The 20,779-nt window shown below is 50.5% G+C and overlaps 1 protein-coding gene across 6 annotated transcripts in view; it reads right to left on the reverse strand.

The window, feature by feature from the left end:
• AFDN (afadin, adherens junction formation factor) overlaps nucleotides 1-20,779 on the reverse strand; it is a 168,030-nt gene that overhangs the window by 106,051 nt on the left and 41,200 nt on the right. For all 6 annotated transcript variants that reach the window (XM_076053262.1, XM_076053260.1, XM_076053258.1 and 3 more), the window contains exons 2-4: nucleotides 9,860-10,055; nucleotides 9,357-9,472; nucleotides 7,192-7,367 (exon numbers count right to left, since the gene is read on the reverse strand). In XM_076053262.1, the coding sequence (XP_075909377.1) occupies nucleotides 7,192-7,367; nucleotides 9,357-9,472; nucleotides 9,860-10,055 (488 nt within the window). The remainder of the gene's footprint in view (nucleotides 1-7,191; nucleotides 7,368-9,356; nucleotides 9,473-9,859; nucleotides 10,056-20,779) is intronic.

Raw genomic sequence — 20,779 nt, forward strand, 5'->3', positions numbered from 1 at the left:
TGAGCGGGAATCGAACCCGGGTCGCCGGTTTCGTAGCGCAGCGTAGCGCTAACCGCTACACAACCGCTCCCCACACAGACTCCTACTCCCTTTTCCACTGGCACAGTATCAGAATATTTTTTTTACACGATGGTGGAATCCGATGAGCTACAAAGCTCTTTTTCACAGATATCCATTGGCACATCTGAGCCAAACTAGCGCGGGGGCCTGGCTCATTGTCACCAGTACAACGAAATTTAAAATGCTCACCAGTCAGTGCATTATTCATTAATTTAAATAATTAAAACAAGAAATAAAAATAAATGTTATTATAATCAATTAATTATATATATACAAACTGCCCAAGTATGCCCACATAAAGGTACATTTTGTCATTGCACATCCCTATTTTACAGTCAATTGTAAACAGTATTACTTAATAATTAATCAGCAGTATTGAGTGTGGTAATTGCTGTAGGATACAAGCTGTGTTTGAATCTGTTTGTCCTTGTTTTGACTGATCTGAATCGCCTGCCTGATGGCAACAGCTCAAACAGAGAGTGTCCAGGGTGAGAAGAGTCCTTTATAATGTGCTGCGCTTATAAAGGAGCTAGATGGACTGTCGCATCACGAGACAGTGAGAGAAATGGCACAGGCTTGGGGAGGCCTTCATCCAGCAGTGGGATTTGCGATGGCTGAAGATGATGATGATGACAGCGATTGTAGTTGAGCTGCATTACACGCACGAATAGCGTTGTGTCAATGCAGAAAATGGCTTGAGATTACAAAAGTAGGGCGAGGGTGGGGGTTGCAAAGCTTAGGCAGGATTAAATAGACAATAACGGGCGTTAAAACCTCACAACCGGACACGTTTGGCAGTTGGATAGAATTCAACTGTGGGCACTGTATGCAATGTAAACACAATGCCCCTTTTTTTTGAGTGTGGTGAGGAATGGTGGCGCCTAGGTGGTGAGATGTTAGCTGCCTCGCCTGGTATACAGGAGGTCGTGGGTTCGATCCTGACCCTGAAGCCTGCTGCTGTATATTTGGAGTTTGTGTGTCTCTCTGTCTCTCTCTCCCCGTGTGGTCGTGGGGATTGATCTCCGGGTCCTCCGGTTATTCCCTCCACATTTAGAATCAACATCACGCGTCTAGAGTATTTCTCCGCTATAAATTTCGACACGACCACAAGCCACTTCGCTGAGCTATCACTTGCGATAGCAAGGTCTTTTCTGAAAAACAGCTGCCTAGCTCAGTGGGCCTTAGCTGGTGAAATAAAAAACAGTAGTTAGAAGAATGTGATGGGAAACAGACATGATTAACAATAATTTAAATTTTGATTTAAAGGTTTCGTGACTGCAGTGATTCATATTCTTGGTTCTTTTGGTAAAGTCACGTTGAAGGGAAACAATCAAATAATAAAAAATATATAAAACAATAAAATTATCACGACGTTTCGACTGCAACACAAGCAGTCATCATCAGGTGTGAAAACCAACGGCAAGAACATTTGAAAGAAGTGGCGTTTTGTATTTATTTATTTTTAAACGTTAGCACCACAGATAGCGATTTGACAGTTTGTTTAGATGGACGAGTCCATCTATGTTCGGAAAAGAGGAGGGGGGAGACGAAAAATTAATGTATGCTGTCTGAAAGCCACCGTAAGCGTGAACAACCAATTAAGGTGGCGCATTTCATCATTAAATCCCAATCCTCTGTTTACGGAAAACAGGAAATAAACACAACCTGTAAGGTACACGTCCAGAACTAGCTGGGGTGGGGGGGGGGGGGTAAAGGCCGGTTTACAGAGGTGAGTTTTCAAGACGGGACTTTAAATATAGCTCTAACAACTCGGATTGTCTAATTAGCACAGGGTGAAGTGTTGTTCCAAAGCTTGGAGAGCAGCTGCAAGCAGTGGCAACGTCCCGCTCAGCCGTGGCAGGACACGTGGCTTGACCTCGGGGTACTCAGAAGGCGATCCGAACATCTCAGGCGACCTATCGTTGGTGTATAAAGACGGACCCCGGTTCGTGGAAATATCGACTGCCTCACACTCAGCATCCCTACCCGAGGTTGCCCGGAACGGCAAAAATTAGTTGTCAGAACCCTACAAAAATAAAATGTGACGCTAAACCAATGTTCACTTCCATTGGGATTCATCACAAACAAGTGGGGGGTGGGCAGTGGCACAATGGTTAGCGCACCGAGAGTTACGAACCCGGCTCCTAACCTCGATTGCCCGGCCACGGCTGACATCAGTGGCGAGCGATACGCGGAGTCCTCTGTGTTCCGCCCCCTCCACTCTTCACCAACCCGCATTGGACCGAAGTATGGTCGTGCAACATGCATGACCAGTGGGGTGGGGGGGGGGCAGTGGGGAGTCGGCAATCAATATAACAAGAGGAGCCATTTTTGATTTTCGAATTCGGTCCACTCAATATTTCAAGAGCCACAATGCAATGGTGGTGAATGTACGAGGCTGCTGGTCCTTGATGAATAACGCCACGAAGGAGTCCTTATTTTTACGGACAGCGCTTTGAGATACGACAATATGAAAGGCGCTTTATAAAATGGAGGTTATTATCATGATTATTAACTCTGCAACTATTACCGTTCGCTTATATCACAGTCATTCATTTTATTGGCATTTCGAGAGTAGTCGTTGACACCGTTATTATCGGCTTTCAATTTCGCTTAGATTTTATCTTTATTTGCGAGTGCAGTTTTAGTTCTACGCACAACGCTTTTGAGACCTTTCAATTGTAAAGGCGCTTTTATAAAAGAGGTTGTTACTGTTATTATCCAAGAGCCGCCACGCGCCTCCAGAGCCACAGGTTGCAGACCCCCGACCCATGACCGATTTACGGTTATAGTGTGGGGGGGAGAAGAGGCCTTCATCCAGCAGTGGATTAACAAGAGGGCTGCACGTGTTACACGTGCGCGACCGACCCAAGTGAATAACGGAGCGTGAATATCGACATGGCCAAACTCGGCGCCCGCAGAACCTGACGGCTGCGGAGGCCCAACTTGAACCCCACAATCCCTCCCCACCCCCCCCCGGGGAGCAGCACGTGCTCAATTTTAAATCCTTCTTCTTGTACAAGCAACCCAACAATGCCGACATTAATTAGCGTTACCATCTGCTTTGGCTTATTAACCCTCTCCAGTTCTGATGCACGTGGGCGTACGTCGCCAAAGCGAAACCAGAATGAAAACTGAAGTAAAAAATAACTTAATCGGCACACCGAGGCTACCGCCGGGCCACGCGGGAGGGGGCTGCGCATGGCACAGTTTGGCGCCGGCTACCGTAGCGTGCCGCTACGGTTCTCCGCGGTGAGTAACGACGTCTTTAAAAACGACGGGGCCGCTGCTGCTACTGCTGCTGCGCCTCTCTCGCGTACCGAGATTCGGCGGTGAACAGGGACACCCACCCACCCCGCGCAACTTGCAGACGTCTCGGAACGGGAAAAGGGTTAAATAAAGCGGAAATGAACCGTGCCATCGACAGGCGGGACACCCCGCGCGCACGGGCGCTTGCACGTACGCCGAGAGAGAGAGAAAGCTTCGCAAATTAAAATCACGCTCGGTGATTCCGCGCTAAATTGGAACATGCGGTGGCCGCCACGGTGCAGCACGAATGCCACGCTCCGCCACTGATGCCGTGTTCATTACGAACAACTGCGCCCGGGCAAGGGAGGTCGGGGATTATCTACGCGGCGAAAGTGATTGTTGCCACTGCCGGTGCCTTGCGTGGAATCTTTTGTCCATCGCAAGGTTCGGACATTAGGAGTAGAATTTATGATTTATAACATTTTTCGGGGCTAGGCCGCGCAATGATTTCGCCAATTGCTAAAACAGAATCACATAAATTATTATTTGAAAAATTTGGTTGTGAGACTCGTTCTTCAACTCACCGGTGAGCGCGAGTTAAAACAATAATAATGTGTGCATTGTTAAAAGCTTGTAATGCCACGTGACAAATTAATTTGTTTGGCCGTGTCGGTTTGGTGGGGTTTTAAAACACAAATTGACTCAGGTCATAACGTAGCTTAACCCAAAATTAAACTACGAAAAACTGGCAGCGTAAACCTACAACGTGTTAGGCAAGAGTTCATATTATACGCCTGCGGAAACCTTACGTTGCGAGTGGACATGTGTGTATGAACCCATGGCACCTGGGTCTGTCCCATGACCTCCTTTCAGCGAGCCTTCGACACTTCCCGTGGCCTCGGAGTGCACCTGGCCTGGGCCAAGTGCCGTGGAGACTTCGTGACGAACGCCGGCTATTGCTGCTGTTGTTGTTGTTGTTGATTAACAAAATCACGTAAATTATGACATGCCGAGTGGATGCCTGGATTCCAACCTGGATTTGTATTAGTGCGGGGGCTAAGCGTCGCTCAGTCACCTCAGTAATCCCAAATGCAATTTGTTTTCCTGGCCCCCGTTTTACAAAAAATAAAATATATAAATTGAGAAAACAATTTTGCCGCAACAAGGAGCGGCGATTGTCCCATGTGATTGCCCTGTGTTTTGTTGGCAATCGAAAGCAAAGATTCACTCCCAAAGGATACACGCGTTTAGCCGTGTGAGCACCCGATAAGGGAAGGGCAGTTATCGACCATCAACTGAGGATGGTATAAACCCATAAGGCATGTGGTGTGGGTAATGTGGGGAGGGGGGGGGGGGTAGAGAGACAAAGGTGGTGTGGCACACGTGTTGCCTGACACACCACCATGAAATATGTGACCATCGCAAAGAAGCGTGGACAGAGGAACGGGTAAAATGCGTTTGTATATTAGGCGTTTGCGCGTCTCTCGCACATTTAGAATCAACATCACACGTTTATAGTATTTGGCTGCTATACATTTCCCCATGATGAGCCACCATTTTTTGATGGCAACGTAACATGTGAAAAAGAGCTACGTAAGCTCAGTGGGCCTTAACCAGGTAAAATAAATAACAGTTTATAGTTTAAAAGGTAAAGGTGCAGTCTTGGAACTGCTATGAGGGCTCGATCAGAGCGAGTTTCTTAAAACCCTCCTCTCCCACCCACCTGCCTGTCCACCGCCGACTACAACCGCACAGTTACGTCTCTAACGGTGCTGTCGCCTGCATGGAAGAGTAGGCCAAAATAACCTCGCTCTCTGCATGCACGTACGACAGAACGTCTTCCGCACCGTACATAGCCAACCAACCTAGCGGATGCCCTTCCACCCCCTACAACGGGCGCTTGCCCGACCCGCGCGTTATTAGACCCAGCGCCGGGCAGGAAACGCTCGGTAAAATTCACGACTCGCGCCGTTTGCCGGGACAAAAGGCCGCACGGCGTGACGCTTTGGCGCTCATTTATTTACACAGCTCCCACTCCCCCCCCGCCGCCGCTCTCCTTGAAGAGCCTCGCTTTATCAAATAATTTTATTTCAAAGGTTTCTCCCCCCCCCCCTTCAATATTTCCACTCTCTCACCGCCGTTACCCAACTGCCCCCACCCCCCCCCCCCAACGCGCCGGTAACCAAACGCGTTTTTAAAATTAATTTCGTTCTCCATAAGAGGATTTTTTTAGGGTCAGATCGCGTAAATATAAATGTGTGTCGCTAAACCCGCCGCCACCTCGACACGGCCAATCCGTAAGGTTTGTCACGTAAATAGAGCATGCCAATTTGTTACTAGTCTAATGACCGAGGACTTGTCAGGATGTCAACCAAGGCCTCCGATTGGTGCAGAGAGGGCTTCCAGAACGATTGGTCGGGAGACGACGGTTCAAAGGGATTGGAGGAGAGATTTTGAACGTAAAAGGCGGGAAAAGCGAGGGCGGACAGTAGGGGTGACGGTTGACAACCGTTGGTGGAGGAGGAGGAGGATGAGGATTGGATGAAGGAAGTGGGGCGAGCGAGCTTCCAGAAAGGGGGGCTCGGGGAGTATAAAAGGGGAGGGGCACAAGGAGAAGGCGACGTTCGGGGAGAGCTACGAGCTTCAAGCATCGAAAACGAAGCCCGGGCTTTGTGTTGGTGCTGTGCCTAAATAAAAGGCTCCGAGTAGCAATGTGCGTCGGTGTCATTACACCAGTTCAGCACACCGGTGTGTTGGAGAGTAAACCGCCCAGTAAATTGTGGGTTTACTCTCCAACACACCCACAATAGATTGTGTGGGTTTACTCTTCAACACACCCATACCTGTCAACCCATACGGTTTTACCCATATTATTGTACAGGGAAATTGAGTCTTCAGGTCCATACGGAGTATAGCCGTTTCAATACGTGCCACAACAAAAAAAACGTGTCTATTTGTTTGTGCTTCTCTCTTGTGATGGGACTTTGTAGGATGAACGTTGAGATTTATAAGGGGCACGGGGTAACCAATAAGGTCTAAATTGGTCTGTCAACCTCTTATTAGCACTGCTAATAAGGGGTTGACAGGCATGCACACCTGCATGGCCGTGTGGATTTTTCTCCGGGTCCTCCGTTTTTTCCCTCCACATTTAGGAATCAACGTCACGTGTTTAAGCGTATTTTGCTGCTCTACGTAAGCCACTTTGTTGAGCTATCCTATGTTGCCAGGTCGCGTCTGAAAAACAGCTACATAGCTCAGTGGGCCTTACCTGGTAAAATAAATAAACTTTAAATAGCTCCGACTCCAAGCTCACGACCAACAGTCGTGGTGAATATTTGAACCTCTCTCCCCTGCGCCTCCTCCAGCTCAAATCGGCCCCCAGCGAGTACCTGATGTTCATCCATTAGAGGGATTTTTTGATGTCGGGTTAAATCGCGTGATTATAACTGTGCCGTCGAAGCCGCCACCACCCGCCACGGCCAATTGCTAAGGGTGTGTCACGTAAACGAAACGTGACGATGAGTCACTCGTTCAGCACACCAGTGCGCCTTGTGTTGCGATCGAAACGTCGTGGTGACATGTTATTTTTCGCTTCATTTTATTTTTCTACCTACGTGAAAGAACCAAAAGGCATGGATTCCTGCAGTCACGAAAGCTTCAAATCAAGATTAATTACTTGCTTATCTATTCTTCGCACCGGCAAGAAGGGGGGGGGGGGGGGGGATCTTCACGACCTGGTGTTCCCCGTGCGCGCGTACGTGTGCACGTGCGTGTGTGCGCACGTGTGCACATGCATGTGCGCACGTGTGTACGTGCATGTGTGCGCACGTGTGCACGTGCATGTGTGCGCGTGCCGTGCCGTGCGCGCGAGTGAGCTGCCACCTGTCCGCCTGCGGGGCTGCGCCAACGTCGGGGGCGTTCTCCTCGTCCTCCTCGCAACGCGACGCCTCCCTCTCCCGCCTCTTCTTCTCCTTGCGCTCTTTCTTGGACAGCGTGCGCTTGAAGTTCTGCATCACGCCCTCCTTCTCCGCCTTGCCGGCACCGTTGCGGTCCACCTTCTGCACCACGCGACGCCAGGTTCACACTACGCGGAGACGACGTCCCGCCATAACCGTGCGCCCCGCCAGTAGGCTCAGCTGGCCGCCACCGCGCATCGAACGTGACGGGGCGAGAGGAGGGAGTCCGAGCAAATTCCGGCATGGACACGGCCAAGTCTACACGTAGAGACGAACCCGTGTGTGGTGTGTGTCTATGGGACCTTCCTGCCAGCATCCAAAAATGATGAAAGATGAGAATAGCCGTTTAACACTTTCAGAAAGGGTGCAAAAACATCATCTCAATTTTCTAGATGTAGAGTGGAAAGGTGTGTTATCTATGGGACACCTTCTCACGAGTATCCAATAATGATGAAAAATAAGAATAGGTTTTATCCCTTTAGAAAAAGTAAAATCTATTCCTAGGGTATGACCTATTTTTCATCATTTTGGAACATGTATGTATTGCGGCATATGCAATACACAGACGATTCCTGACTCGGGCGCCTGTATAGTGTGCGGAGTTAGTATGTTCTCGCTCTCTCTTCCCTGTTCTGCAGTGTCTGTGAGTGCAATTTCTGTGTTCTACAAATAGTGAGTGTGTGTGAATGCGAGTGTGTGGGGAGCGGTGGCGTAGCGGGTCAGCACGACAATGGGGAGACAAAGGCGGCCGGGAGTGGTGCTGGCCACCCACCCCCTCGTGTGTCGTGCCGGCCTTCATAGGTGCTCGCTAACAGCACTTGCCCCAACAGTCTGTTACAGGCTATATGAGGAATTTTTGTTTTTGTGTGAGCTAGTGTGGTGGATCTGCCAGTTGTCTCAGTCAACCCATGGCACCTGGGTCTGTCCCGTGACCTCCTCTGTCAGCGAGACTCCGAAACGTCTCGTTGCCTCGGAGTGCACCTGGCCTGGCACAAGCGCCGTCGTGACGTCACCGCGGCTGTTGTATGCGCGTATGTTTAACGTATTACGCACCGCACAAAGCCAACCATGCTAATTGGAGGCGCTGTTGTGTTGGGCGAGTGTAAGTGTGTTTGAGTATCAGTGAGGATGAGTGAGTATGAGTGTGTGGAGTTTGGATGCGCTCCTCCTGTTCCCTCCCTAGTTCTCCGGTTTCCTCCTCCCGTCGCTAAACATCCTCTCATACTACATAACCGGTATTGGCCAAAAATTTTACAATGATGAAAAAATGTACCTGACAACTACTCTATTGGCAAGAAACACAGCAGCAGCAGCAACAACATCACCATCCCCCCTCTACTGTGAAAAACCTGCGTATCAGTAGTAGTTATGAAGAGTGGGTGTGTGCGTGGGTGGGTGCATGGGTGCATGCATGCATGGGTGGGTGGGTGGTTAGTTGGTTAGTTGGCTAGGTGGCTGGGTGGCTGGGTGGCTGGGTGGCTGGGCGGCTGGGCGGCTGGGCGGCTGGGCGGCTGGGCGGCTGGGCGGCTGGGCGGCTGGGCGGCTGGGCGGCTGGGTAGCTGGGTGGCTGGGTGGCTAGTTGGCTAGGTGGCTGGGTGGCTGGGTGGCTGGGTGGCTAGGTGGCTGGGTGGCTGGGTGGCTAGTTGGCTAGGTGGCTGGGTGGCTGGGTGGCTGGGTGGCTAGGTGGCTGGGTAGCTGGGTGGCTGGGTGGCTAGTTGGCTAGTTGGCTAGGTGGCTGGGTGGCTGGGTGGCTAGGTGGCTGGGTGGCTGGGTGGCTGGATGGTTAGTTGGCTAGGTGGCTGGGTGGCTGGGTGGCTGGGCGGCTGGGTGGCTGGGTAGCTGGGTGGCTGGGTGGCTAGGTGGCTGGGTGGCTGGGTGGCTGGGTGGCTGGGTGGCTGGGTGGTTAGTTGGCTGGGTGGCTGGGTGCCTGGGTGGCTGGGCGGCTGGGCGGCTGGGTGGCTGGGTAGCTGGGTGGCTGGGTGGCTAGTTGGCTAGGTGGCTGGGTGGCTGGGTGGCTAGGTGGCTGGGTGGCTGGGTGGCTGGGTGGTTAGTTGGCTAGGTGGCTAGGTGGCTGGGTGGCTGGGTGGGCACCTTGACGGGAGCGATGTCGTTCTCGTTCTTGAGCACAAAGCGCCCCTCGCGGTCGTCCTTGTTCCAGTTGAGCTGCACAACGAGCGGCTTCTCGTGCTCCCCCAGGCGCCGCTCCTCTGCACGGGCGGCACGGGGATAAGGCGGTTGGGCGACAGCACGTGGCATTGGCAACAATACCAGCAGGCCACAAGCGGCAATGGTACCAGCATTGGCACCAGCATTGGTAGAAGCATTGGCACCAGTGTAGCATTAATGCCCACAGCAATGGCAATGCTGTAACAGCACAGCACTCGTCCCAACACCGCGACGAACCAGATTAACAAATAACACCGAACAGCAACTACTTATACAACAGCATTATCACTGGAGCGCATTACAAATTAGTATTATTATCGACATAATTATTAATCACATCCTAACCCTGAATCTCCTCCAATGATGCTCTCATCCCTCCCTCCCTCTCTCCCTCTCATCTCTCCCCGTCCCTTCCCCCTTCCTCTCACCTCCGCTTGAGTGAACCTCGTAGAGGGAGTACCGTGGCGCCGTCAGCATGCGGATGTCCGGGCGAAACTTCTCACTCAGCGTCTCCACCACGTCCGACGTGGTGGCCGTGCTGGACACGCGGATGCACTTGGTGGCGAAGTTGCCCGACATCTTGTCTTGGAAGTAGAAGCGCATCACGCCGTGGAACTCCAGGTCCTGGCGACGACAGAGAGAGGCCGGACGCGTCAAGCCGGAAGAAGAAGCCGGACGCCACGTCTCCCCCCCCCTCCACTCAACCCCCCCCCCCCCCCCCCACCTTCTCTCTCCTAACCGCCCTGCAGCTGGGAAGCCAAGGTGGCTAGGAGATGTTAACTACCTCACCTGGTATGCAAGAGGTCGTGGGTTCGATTCCGACCATGAAGCCTGCTGCTGTATATTTGGAGTTTGCGTGTTTATCTCTCATCACCATCACGGTGGTTAGGAGATGTTAACTACCTCGCCTGGTATGCAGGAGGACGTGGGTTCGATTCCGACCCTGAAGCCTGCTGTATATTTGGAGTTTGCGTGTTTCTCTCTCATCACCATCACGGTAGTTAGGAGATGTTAACTACCTTGCCTGGTATGCAGGAGGACGTGGGTTCGATTCCGACCATGAAGCCTGCTGCTGTATATTTGGAGTTTGCGTGTCTCCCTCTCCCCCAGTGGTCGTGTGGATTTTTTTCCGGGGTGCTACGGTTTTTCCGTCTACAGTTGGAAACATGCGACAGCATTCTGCGTGATAAGCCACTTCGTTGAGCTATCAATTCCAAGTCGCTTCTGAAAAAGAGCTGTACAGCTCTGTGGGCCTTACCTGGTAAAATTCAAATTGTTCAGTTTAAAATCGGACAAATAAAATATACAGGAAAACCCCGGTTTACGTCGGTGGGATGGGGAGGGGGGGATGCGTTCCTGCTGAAAGGTGCCACAACGAATATCGAAACGACGTCAATCAAAGCAATTTACAGGGGAGTAGGTGGAGGGAAAGGCCCGAGGAGACGTGACGGATACGAGAAAGGACGGATGATGCCGTCAGCGACGTGAACGTGTGTGGCGGATGAGGCGATGCTAATCGGGTAGCGGACGTATTTGCGAAACGTCGTAAAAGGGGGAAGAGACTTAAATCAGGGTATTACATACCTACCTCATTACAGACCAATCAGTGCCTACTTCATTACAGACCAATTCAGACCTCATTGGTCACCCCGTGCCCCTTATAAATCTCAACGGTCACCCTACAAATTCCCATCACAAGAGAGAAACACAAACCAATAGACAAACTTTTTTTTCTTCCCCGTATTGAAACAGCTGTACGCCGTATGAACTTGAAAACTCAATCTTCCTGTACAAAAAAACGGGGTAAACCGTATGGGGTTGACAGGTATGGTATTACTACACGTTCTCCCCCTGTTCTGCAGAGTGTGAGTGAGTGTGTGGGTGAATCTGTGTGAGTGTGTAGGGTGTGTTATACCCCTGCTCTGCAGTGCGATTGAGTGTGTGACAAGTGCGGAAGAGTGAGCGAGTGTCAAGGAATTGTATGTTCTCCCACTGTTCTGCACAGTGTTGGGTAAGTGCGTGAGAATGGGTGAATGCGAGCCAGTGGAGTCTGTACTTCCCCTGGTCTGCATTGGTTTCATCCGGGTTCTCCGGTTTCCTCCCATAGCTAAAACAAATCACACAATGTAACCGCTATTGAGGCCAAAACATCCCAAAGCTGGAAAATTACCTGCAAATTTCTCAACTCGGATTATAAAGCAGCAACACTGTAAAAAACATGGCTGGACCATCCTACACAAAGACTATTATAACCAGGTAAGGCCCATTGAGCAACATATAGCTCTATTTCAGAAGCGACCTGGCTATCACAAACGATGGCTCAACGGTGTGGAAATGTATAGCAGCTAAATACTCTAAAACGTGTGATGTTGATTCTAAATGTGGAGGGAAAAATCGGAGAACCCAGCAAAAAAATCAACGTTATTTTTTTATACCCCCTGTATACCAGGCGAGGTAATTAACATCTCACCACCGTGGAGTCACCATGGCAATGAAGTAACAATCTGCTTTGTACGCAAGTACGTTGAAATTCTTTCGCGCCGTACGTGCTAATCGGAGATACTTTAAATTAACTTCAGTGCATAAGCCTCCGGTGATATGGGGAGAACATTCCATAAAAAAGTAAACACCTAATCCAGTAAACGAAGCCCCCCCACCACGGCCACGTGACCCTCGCACGGACGCCCGCTCAACGAATAACGGCAGCCGATAAAAATAGGCAACATTTTTATTGCCAATTAGTGTACTCCATAAACTAATGAAACCATTAGCGGGAGGCAGCAGCAAGAGCTGAGAGCAAGCGCGTTGGCAAATTGGCGAGAGCGCAGGATCACGCAGAGCTGAATACCATGAGCAAAAGACAAAGATCGCCTGTATAGCCTTAACAGACTGTTGTGAAAAGTGCTGTTGGCAAGCACCTATGATGGCCGACACTGTGGCACAAGAGGGGGCGGGGGTGGCCTGCGCCACGCCCAGCCGCCTTTGTCTCCCCAGTGGCGACCGTTTACCACACACCACACCACACACTCATTTCAGGCTACGTCGACCTAAGGGAGGCCCGGGACCGGTCCAGATAATCGTCACTGGCGTTGGCCGTGAGCGGGAATCGAAGTCGGGTCCGCTGGGTTCGTAACTCAGGCGCGCTAACCGCTACCCTTACCGCTCCCCATACCGCGAGCGATCGCGACAACAACGCGTGTGCGTTGGTAACAATCCGCGTAACGGGGGCATCGCTCGCCTCCCGTAAATCGGCCGCGTTAATAAGAACGCCTCCGCAGATTTCAAAACGAGCGCAATCATAAGGCGCAGCCGGGGAATAATGGCCAATGTGAAATTTAACGAGCATTGTAGGCACAAAAAAAAACGGCAGTCTCAAAAGTTAATTGGGGAAATCACCGAGGGCCACGTCAGGCGTGATTTTAACAAAGTCTGATGCTTATACTCCTGCCCGGTAGCTAGAAAAAGACCACACGCAATGTAAATGGTATTGGCCAAACATCCCTATAATTTCTTACTTTTACTTTTTAGTTTACCAAGAAAGGCCCACTGAGCTTCTAGAAAACTATTTTTCAGAAGCGACCTGGCCATTACAAATGGTAGCTCAACGCAGAGGCTTATAATCACGTGGAAATAAAGAGCAGCCAAATGCTCCTTTAAACTCGTGACGTAGATTCCAGATGTGAAGGGAAAAACCGGAAGACCCGGAGAAGAATCCACGCGACCAAGGGGAAAGAGAGACAAATACGGGCGTCAGGTTCGCGATGGAACCCACAGCCTCTTGTATACCAGGCGAGGGAGTCAACATCTCCTATCCACCGTGATGATGATGATGATGAGAGAGATATGTATATGCAACTCCAAATAAACAGCTTGAGTCAGGATTGGGATCGAATCCACGACCTCCTCTATACCAGGCGAGGGAGTTCACATCTCGCCAGTATGGCGACTGGAGAATTTCTTGAAAATCTTACAAATTACTCAATTATGGAATCGCACACAGCAGTAGCAACAGCAACGATGCCCCCCTCCCTGACTGCCTTGACAGGAATCTCCTTCAAGGAGAGGGCTTGAGACTCAAACGAGGCTCTCTCTCTGCTGGGGGTAAAAGCGAGCGTGAGAATAAAAAAACGAACGCAAATTCGTCAACAAAATTTGAACGCGGGTCACCGATATCGTAGCTAAAAGCTTGACACCACTGCCAACCACGCTGAACCCCCTCCTCCCTCCTCTACACCGAATCCTCGAACCCATGACTAATGAATGACAGCCGCAGTCCGTAAGGGTACACCTCGTGTCAATGAAACACGACCTCAAATAAATTATTGAGCCGCGCACTTGGCAAAAGGGCCGAGAGCGGGTCGAGATTACGGCACAAACGCCGAACCGGACGGGATGACCTCCAATTCTCCACAGCGGCAGAGTTGGGATGGTTTGTTGCGTAAAATTACAAAGGTGCAGCCCTGCAATTGCTTACTCGCGTCACTGCTGACGGATGAGAACCACACCCCCGCCCCCCCCAACGTCTAGAGGATATTTTTTTCTATTTTTTCCACACCGGCGGAATATCCTGGAAGTACCCACACTACCCCACCACCAATACCATTACCCACCGTTCGTCACTAAGTGACGGCGACGTCACCACGGCGCCTGTGCCAGGCAAGGTGCACTTTGAGGCCGCGTTAAGTGTCAAAGGCTCGCCGACAGATCACGGGACAGGCCCAGGTGCCATGGGTGGGCCCAGGGGTCGGCAACCTATGGCTCGCGAGCCAGATGTGGCTCTTTTGATGACTGCATCTGGCTCGCAAATAAATCTTAGCTGACATTTCTTAACATGATAAGTCTTATAAGTCATCAAAAGAGCCACATCTGGCTCGCGAGCCATAGGTTGCCGACCCCTGGGTTGGCCGACTGAGATGACCAGTAGATGCACACCAGCTGTATGCCCTACTGAGCCCCACCACCACCACACGCGACCTGCCGATCATAGACCCTCTTTTTTATTTTTACTTATTTGTCCTGGAGGAATCCGATGAGCTATGTGAATGGCAGCATCGTCCAGTGGGTGGCAGCATCGTCCAGTGAATGGCAGCATCGTCCAGTGGGTGGGTGGAAACATCGTCCAGTGGGTAGCAACACCGTCCAGTGGGTAGCAACACCGTCCAGTGGGTGGGTGGAAACATCGTCCAGTGGGTGGGTGGAAACATCGTCCAGTGGGTGGGTGGAAACATCGTCCAGTGGGTGGGTGGAAACATCGTCCAGTGGGTGGGTGGAAACATCGTCCAGTGGGTGGCAACACTGTCCAGTGGGTGGGTGGAAACATCGTCCAGTGGGTGGCAACACCGTCCAGTGGGTGGCAACACTGTCGAGTGGGTAGCAACACCGTCCAGTGGGTGGCAACACTGTCCAGTGGGTAGCAACACCGTCCAGTGGGTGTGTGGAAACATCGTCCAGTGGGTAGCAACACTGTCCAGTGGGTAGCAACACTGTCCAGTGGGTACCAACACTGTCCAGTGGGTGGCAACACCGTCCAGTGGGTAGCAACACTGTCCAGTGGGTGGCAACACTGTCCAGTGGGTGGGTGGCAACACTGTCGAGTGGGTGGCAATACTGTCCAGTGGGTAGCAACACTGTCCAGTGGGTGGCAACACTGTCCAGTGGGTGGGTGGCAACACTGTCGAGTGGGTGGCAACACTGTCCAGTGGGTAGCAACACTGTCCAGTGGGTGGCAACACTGTCCAGTGGGTGGCAACATCGTCCAGTGGGTGGGTGGCAACACTGTCCAGTGGGTAGCAACACTGTCGAGTGGGTGGCAACATCGTCCAGTGGGTGGCAACATCGTCCAGTGGGTGGGTGGCAACACTGTCCAGTGGGTAGCAACACTGTCGAGTGGGTGGCAACACTGTCGAGTGGGTGGCAACACTGTCCAGTGGGTGGCAACACTGTCGAGTGGGTAGCAACACCGTCCAGCGGGTGGGTGGCAACACTGTCCACTGGGTAGCAACACCGTCCAGTGGGTGGCAACACTGTCGAGTGGGTGGCAATATCGTCCAGTGGGTGGGTGGCAACATCGAGTGGGTGGCAATATCGTCCAGTGGGTGGCAACATCGTTCGGTGGATGGCAGCATCTTCTAGTGGGTGGTAACAGTCCAATGAGGGGGTGGCAACACCGTCCATCGAGTTTGTGGAAACACCGTTCAGTGGGTGGTGCCACTGCCCATCAAGACAGGAAATGAGCCCCAACTCAATGCTCAATTTGAGTAGGAAATCACTCCCTGCATTAAAACCCAGCGACGCGACCTTAAATGTCAGCAGCACATTCGAGAACACACATAACCGCACACAAAGGTGTGCACGGCATTGCGTATTAAAGGACTTCGCCAAGTCTATATTGTAGACTATAATACAGGCGCGGCCTCAGCTTTCATGACGTGATGCAATGCGTTCACTGAAAACCCCATGGTCGTACATCAGATTGATGCAAACCGGATCGTTATTTTCCCACAAACGGTAGAAACATCACTCGCCCAATGTGTTTTTCCTTTTTAAATTGGCCATATTTAAGGGGGTGGTAAGGGGGTGGGGGGGGGTTTAATCGGTAAACATCCACACACACACACACAAACACTCGAGAATAAACAAAAGCTCCACGCAAAGTCACGTCAGAAACCTTTGTTATTTCGCACTCTTAACGAGCCCAGTCCATCGCGAATTCGCATTGATCACACGTCGAAAGTTGGCTCTCTGAAACAACACTGTGTTGAGTCTGTTTGCGGAAACTGGCTCATTCTCAGGGGTGGCTACCGACCATGAGCTAAGTAGCGTGTTCCAGGTCTTTGGGCCGGAGACCCCGAAACTGCCGTGGCCGCATCGCACGAGGTTTAAACGCGGGTACGGCAGCAGGTCGCCGGGAGCCCGCGGATCGTAGTCGGGGTCGACCTGGGTCTGTTGCAGCTGGTGCGCGCTGATCGGCGAGACGGGACGGAGCAGATTGACGGAGGCGACCTCTTGAAGACGAGTAGGCATAACTTGTACGCGATCCTGTATTTAATAGGTAGCCAGTGCTGCTCACCACGTGTCAAAGCCGTGATCGGATCATATTTCTGTTTCCTGTCAGACGAGCTGCCGTATTTTAACACCGCCTGGAGTCGTAAATCAAGTTTCTGCGTCGTTAATCGATCCACGGAGGCGTCACAGTAACGTCGCAAATCGGACCGTCGCAAACCGCAGACCGCCTGTATTTTTTATTTTCATAATAATAAACGTTTTTTTGGGTTGGATCGCGTTATTTATAAATGTGTCGTAACCCTCCATCACCCGACACAGCCAATCAGCAAAAAAAAGTGTCACGTTGACAAAAGACAAAATAGTTCACTACTTTAGCCCACCGGTGTGTTGAAGAGTGAATTCCACAGCATTTACAGTTTGAGTAGTACGACGTTTCGCTGGTAATTACATCCAGCATCATCGGGCAATTTGCCAGAATGGTGAAGCACTCACTTGCTCCCGGTCTTAAATAGAGCAGCAGCAGGGTGACGTCATCATTTTAACCGCCGTAACATTACCGCCACAGCAGCTACCGCCCCAGTTTCAGAAGACCTCCTTAGCCGTGCCCTGCTGCGTCCTTACATAGCCACGAGCAGTTCCACCGTCCTCGTTAATTCCCGATCATCCAATCCACTCAACTACCTGCAACACCTGTTGCCGATTATGTTAAACTAAACATGTTTTTTTTGTTTACCAGGTTTACCCACTGAGCTATACAGCTCTTTTTCAGAAGCGACCTGGCCATCACAAGTGATAGCCCAACGGGAGTGGGCTTATCGTCACGTGGAAATTTATAGCAGCGGTCAAATACTGTACGCGGGTGCAGACTACCACCCCAACCCGATCATTTCCCACCCATCCCATCTCAGCCTTTTGTACAGATGTGCACTCCGGGAACTTATCCAGACCACCAGCTCAATTTAGGAAGTGAACACGCAGTAGTTTCCCGGTTCCCCCCCACCCCCCCAATCGAACCTTCGGTTGCCACGGGAGAGGGGGGGGGGGGTTCTCTCCACGGTTCAGGGGAGGGGCGTAATTAATTAGGGGGCGATGACGTGACGTCCGATGTGAAAAGGGGGAAAGACAGAGAGAGTGCCAGAACCCCTCGTGATGCGACGTGCCACCCCCCCCCTCCCCCCCTTACCCACTCGATTCATTCCCCGGAAGGGGCCGATGTAGCGACGCGCAGGATTTCGCCTGGATTAGGTGGCCGCGCCGATTCCGCGCTCAGCCGCGGCCCGCGCAGTTCGGCTCACTCGGTGCCAACAGAAGTCACTGGGGACCCCGTCCCGATTATTTTCGTAGTTAAAGGTTAAGAAAAAAAAAGATCGCGTACAACAAATGTCGAATGAAGGTGCGGCCCTGCAATTGCTTGGCAGACGGGGCCCTCTACCACAGGGCAGCTTCGTACGCCGGCTGTCCGGACGTCCTGGAAGTGGCGACAGTACCCACGTTTTACCTCACCACATGTGGACCCACCACCCCCCCCTGCACCCCCCTCCCCCCCCCAAGCTTGTGCCTGTCGAACAAACCACGGTGCATCCACGTTGTAACAAAAAATTCTGGCCACATGGAGGCAAGATAGATCTGCTACTCCAGCAGGGGATGTAAAGAGCGAGCGTGGTTTACAGCGGCATTCCCGGGGAGTCTGGTTACCGGCGTATCTCGTGGCCGCGTGTCCACAGCACGGGGGGGGGGGGGGGGAGGGGATGCGTAGTCACGCACCACGGTGGCTTGGGTTACAAGAGAGCAAAATCATTTATATTTTAAACCTGCCGCTGCAATGGGCTCAGCTGGCCGCCGCGCTTCAAAGAGGGCGCGCGGGAGAGGAGACCATCTGTGTAAATTCCGGCTTTGGACATGGCCAGCGTGCTGCAGCTTTTCAAAGTCTACACGTAGAGTGGAACACGTGCATAGAAACTAAACTCTAAACATTTGTTTTATTATTATTTTACCAGGTAAGGCCACGCTGAGCTGCTATATAGCTCTTTTTTTTTAGAAGCGACCTGGCTATCACAATTGATAGCTCATCACGAAGTGGGCTTGTCGTCGTGTGGAAATTTAAAGCAGCCGAATGCTCTCAACGTGTGACGTTGGATTCGAAATGTGGAGGGAAAAAGCGGAGGAGAAAAATCCACGCGACCATGGGGACAGACACGCAAACTCCAAATGTACAGGCGTCAGGGTCGGGATTGAACTCACGACCTCCTGTATACCTTGCGAGGTAGTTGACATCTTGCCACCGCGGTGCCCTATTGTGGCATACGCAACGCCTGTCTCTTCTCAGATTGGTAATAAAGGTTTTACAATTGTGTAAGGGCTAATTAGGGTGGTGTGGTGGTAACACGCTCGCCCCTTGCAGCAAGAAGAGCCTTGGTTCGGTTCCCGACTCAGGCACCTCTCGTGCGGAGTTTGGACGTTCTCTCTCCCCCCCCCCCTCTCTGGGTGGATTTCCTCCGGGTTTTCCAGTTTCTTCCCATAGGCCAACAAAAAAACCCCAGTGTAAAGTGGCATTGGCCAAACATCCAAATGATACAACAACAAAATGCACCTGCAAATGACTCAATTGGGATCGCACGCAACAGCAAAAACATCGCCCCCTATTGCGAAAACTTGGCCAGACTAAACCGAAAATAATCTTGACTCAGTGAAGCCTTGCTGGGTAAACAAGCGTAATAATAACAATAATTAACTTTCACAGGAAAGCATTTTTCTCAGAAGCGGGCAAATTGCTTTAAACATTTTTTTTATATTTTATCGCCAGACAAAAAAAGAAACTCGGGTCTCGCCTCCACCAGCGGTTTTTCAACCAATGGGTCGTCGGCTGCGGCATGGATCCCATGCAGGGAATATTACTAATAAGGGCCAGGTAAACTAAAACGAAATTCATATTCTTAGTTCTTTCGGTAAAGTCACGTTGAAGGGAAACAACAAAATAATAAAATATATATAAAACATTAAAAATTCTCACGACGTTTCGACCATAACACAAACGGTCGTTTTCAGATGTGTTGGTTTGCATACATTTATTTTTAAACGGTGTATTATTTAAAACAGTGTATTATTTATTTTTAAACGGTGTATTTATTGGATAAAATATTTGATAAAATAAATACACAGTTTAAAAATAAATGTATGCAAACCAACACACCTGACGACGACCGTTTGTGTTATGGTCGAAACGTCGTGAGAATTTTTATTGTTTTATATATATTTTATTATTTTGTTGTTTCCCTTCAACGTGACTTTACCGAAAGAACTAAGAATATGAATTACTGCAGTCACGAAAGCTTTAAATAAAAATTGAAAACGAATTATTTGTATTTCACCAGGTAAGGCCCCACTGAGCTACACAGTGATTTTTCAGAAGCGACCTGGCTATCACGAATGATTGTTTAACGAAGTGGCGCACCGCGTGGAAATTTTCAGCAGCGAAAAACTCGAAACGCGCGACGTTGATCCAAATGATGAGGAAAAAAACGGAAGACCCGGAGAAAAATCCACGTGACCACGGGGAGAACATTTAAACTCCAAACATACAGGCATCAAGGGTTGGGCTCAAACCCACAAAAACTCCTGTATACCAGGAGAGGTAGTTAACATCTCGCTACCGTGAAGCCCTCCTGAAGGTTGTCCCTAGGTCCAACACGCTCAACATACGGGTCAGAATCATCAAAATGTTTACTTATACTGGAGGAATTCGATTATCTACAAGCTATTTTTCACAGATGTCCAGAGCATAGACGTCCAGAGTCTTTGAGTAATGTACAATCCAATTCTGACTTTATACGAGTAAAATGTGTGTGTTTTTTAGGGGTAATATGCAATTATAGAGCTTCAGGTCACGAGTAATTCTGATGCCAAACAAAATTCCAAGTGATTTACTCGTACATCGAGCAGTGAGGCATTGGTGCCCAACTCCTGTTTACAGCACCTCAGCCAGTGGTGGAAATTCCACAGTCCGATGACAGGGGCGAGTCTCTCCATAGGACATGCACTGATGACGTTGCTCACAAAGCCGTACCTATTTTAAAGATCCCCAGAAGGCTGATGGGCCGAGTCAAACCTCCCAAACCGGGCTTAGAATCCACAACCTTCCGATAGAGAGCCGCTCGATCGCTCTCCCATTGAGCCACCGGCAGATATTTACTGTACAAAATACTGTAAAGCGCCTTATGCAATTTATATTTTTTATTCGCAAAAATAAACTAAACTATTTTTTTTATTTACCAGGTAATGCCCACCGAGCTATATAGCTCTTTTTCAGAAGCCACCTGGCTATTACAAATGATAGCCCAACGAAG

The sequence above is a fragment of the Petromyzon marinus genome, chromosome 60, assembly GCF_048934315.1.
Source record: "Petromyzon marinus isolate PM22_M1 ecotype Great Lakes invasive population chromosome 60, UKy_Petmar_22M1.pri1.0, whole genome shotgun sequence".
Lineage (NCBI taxonomy): Eukaryota > Metazoa > Chordata > Hyperoartia > Petromyzontiformes > Petromyzontidae > Petromyzon > Petromyzon marinus.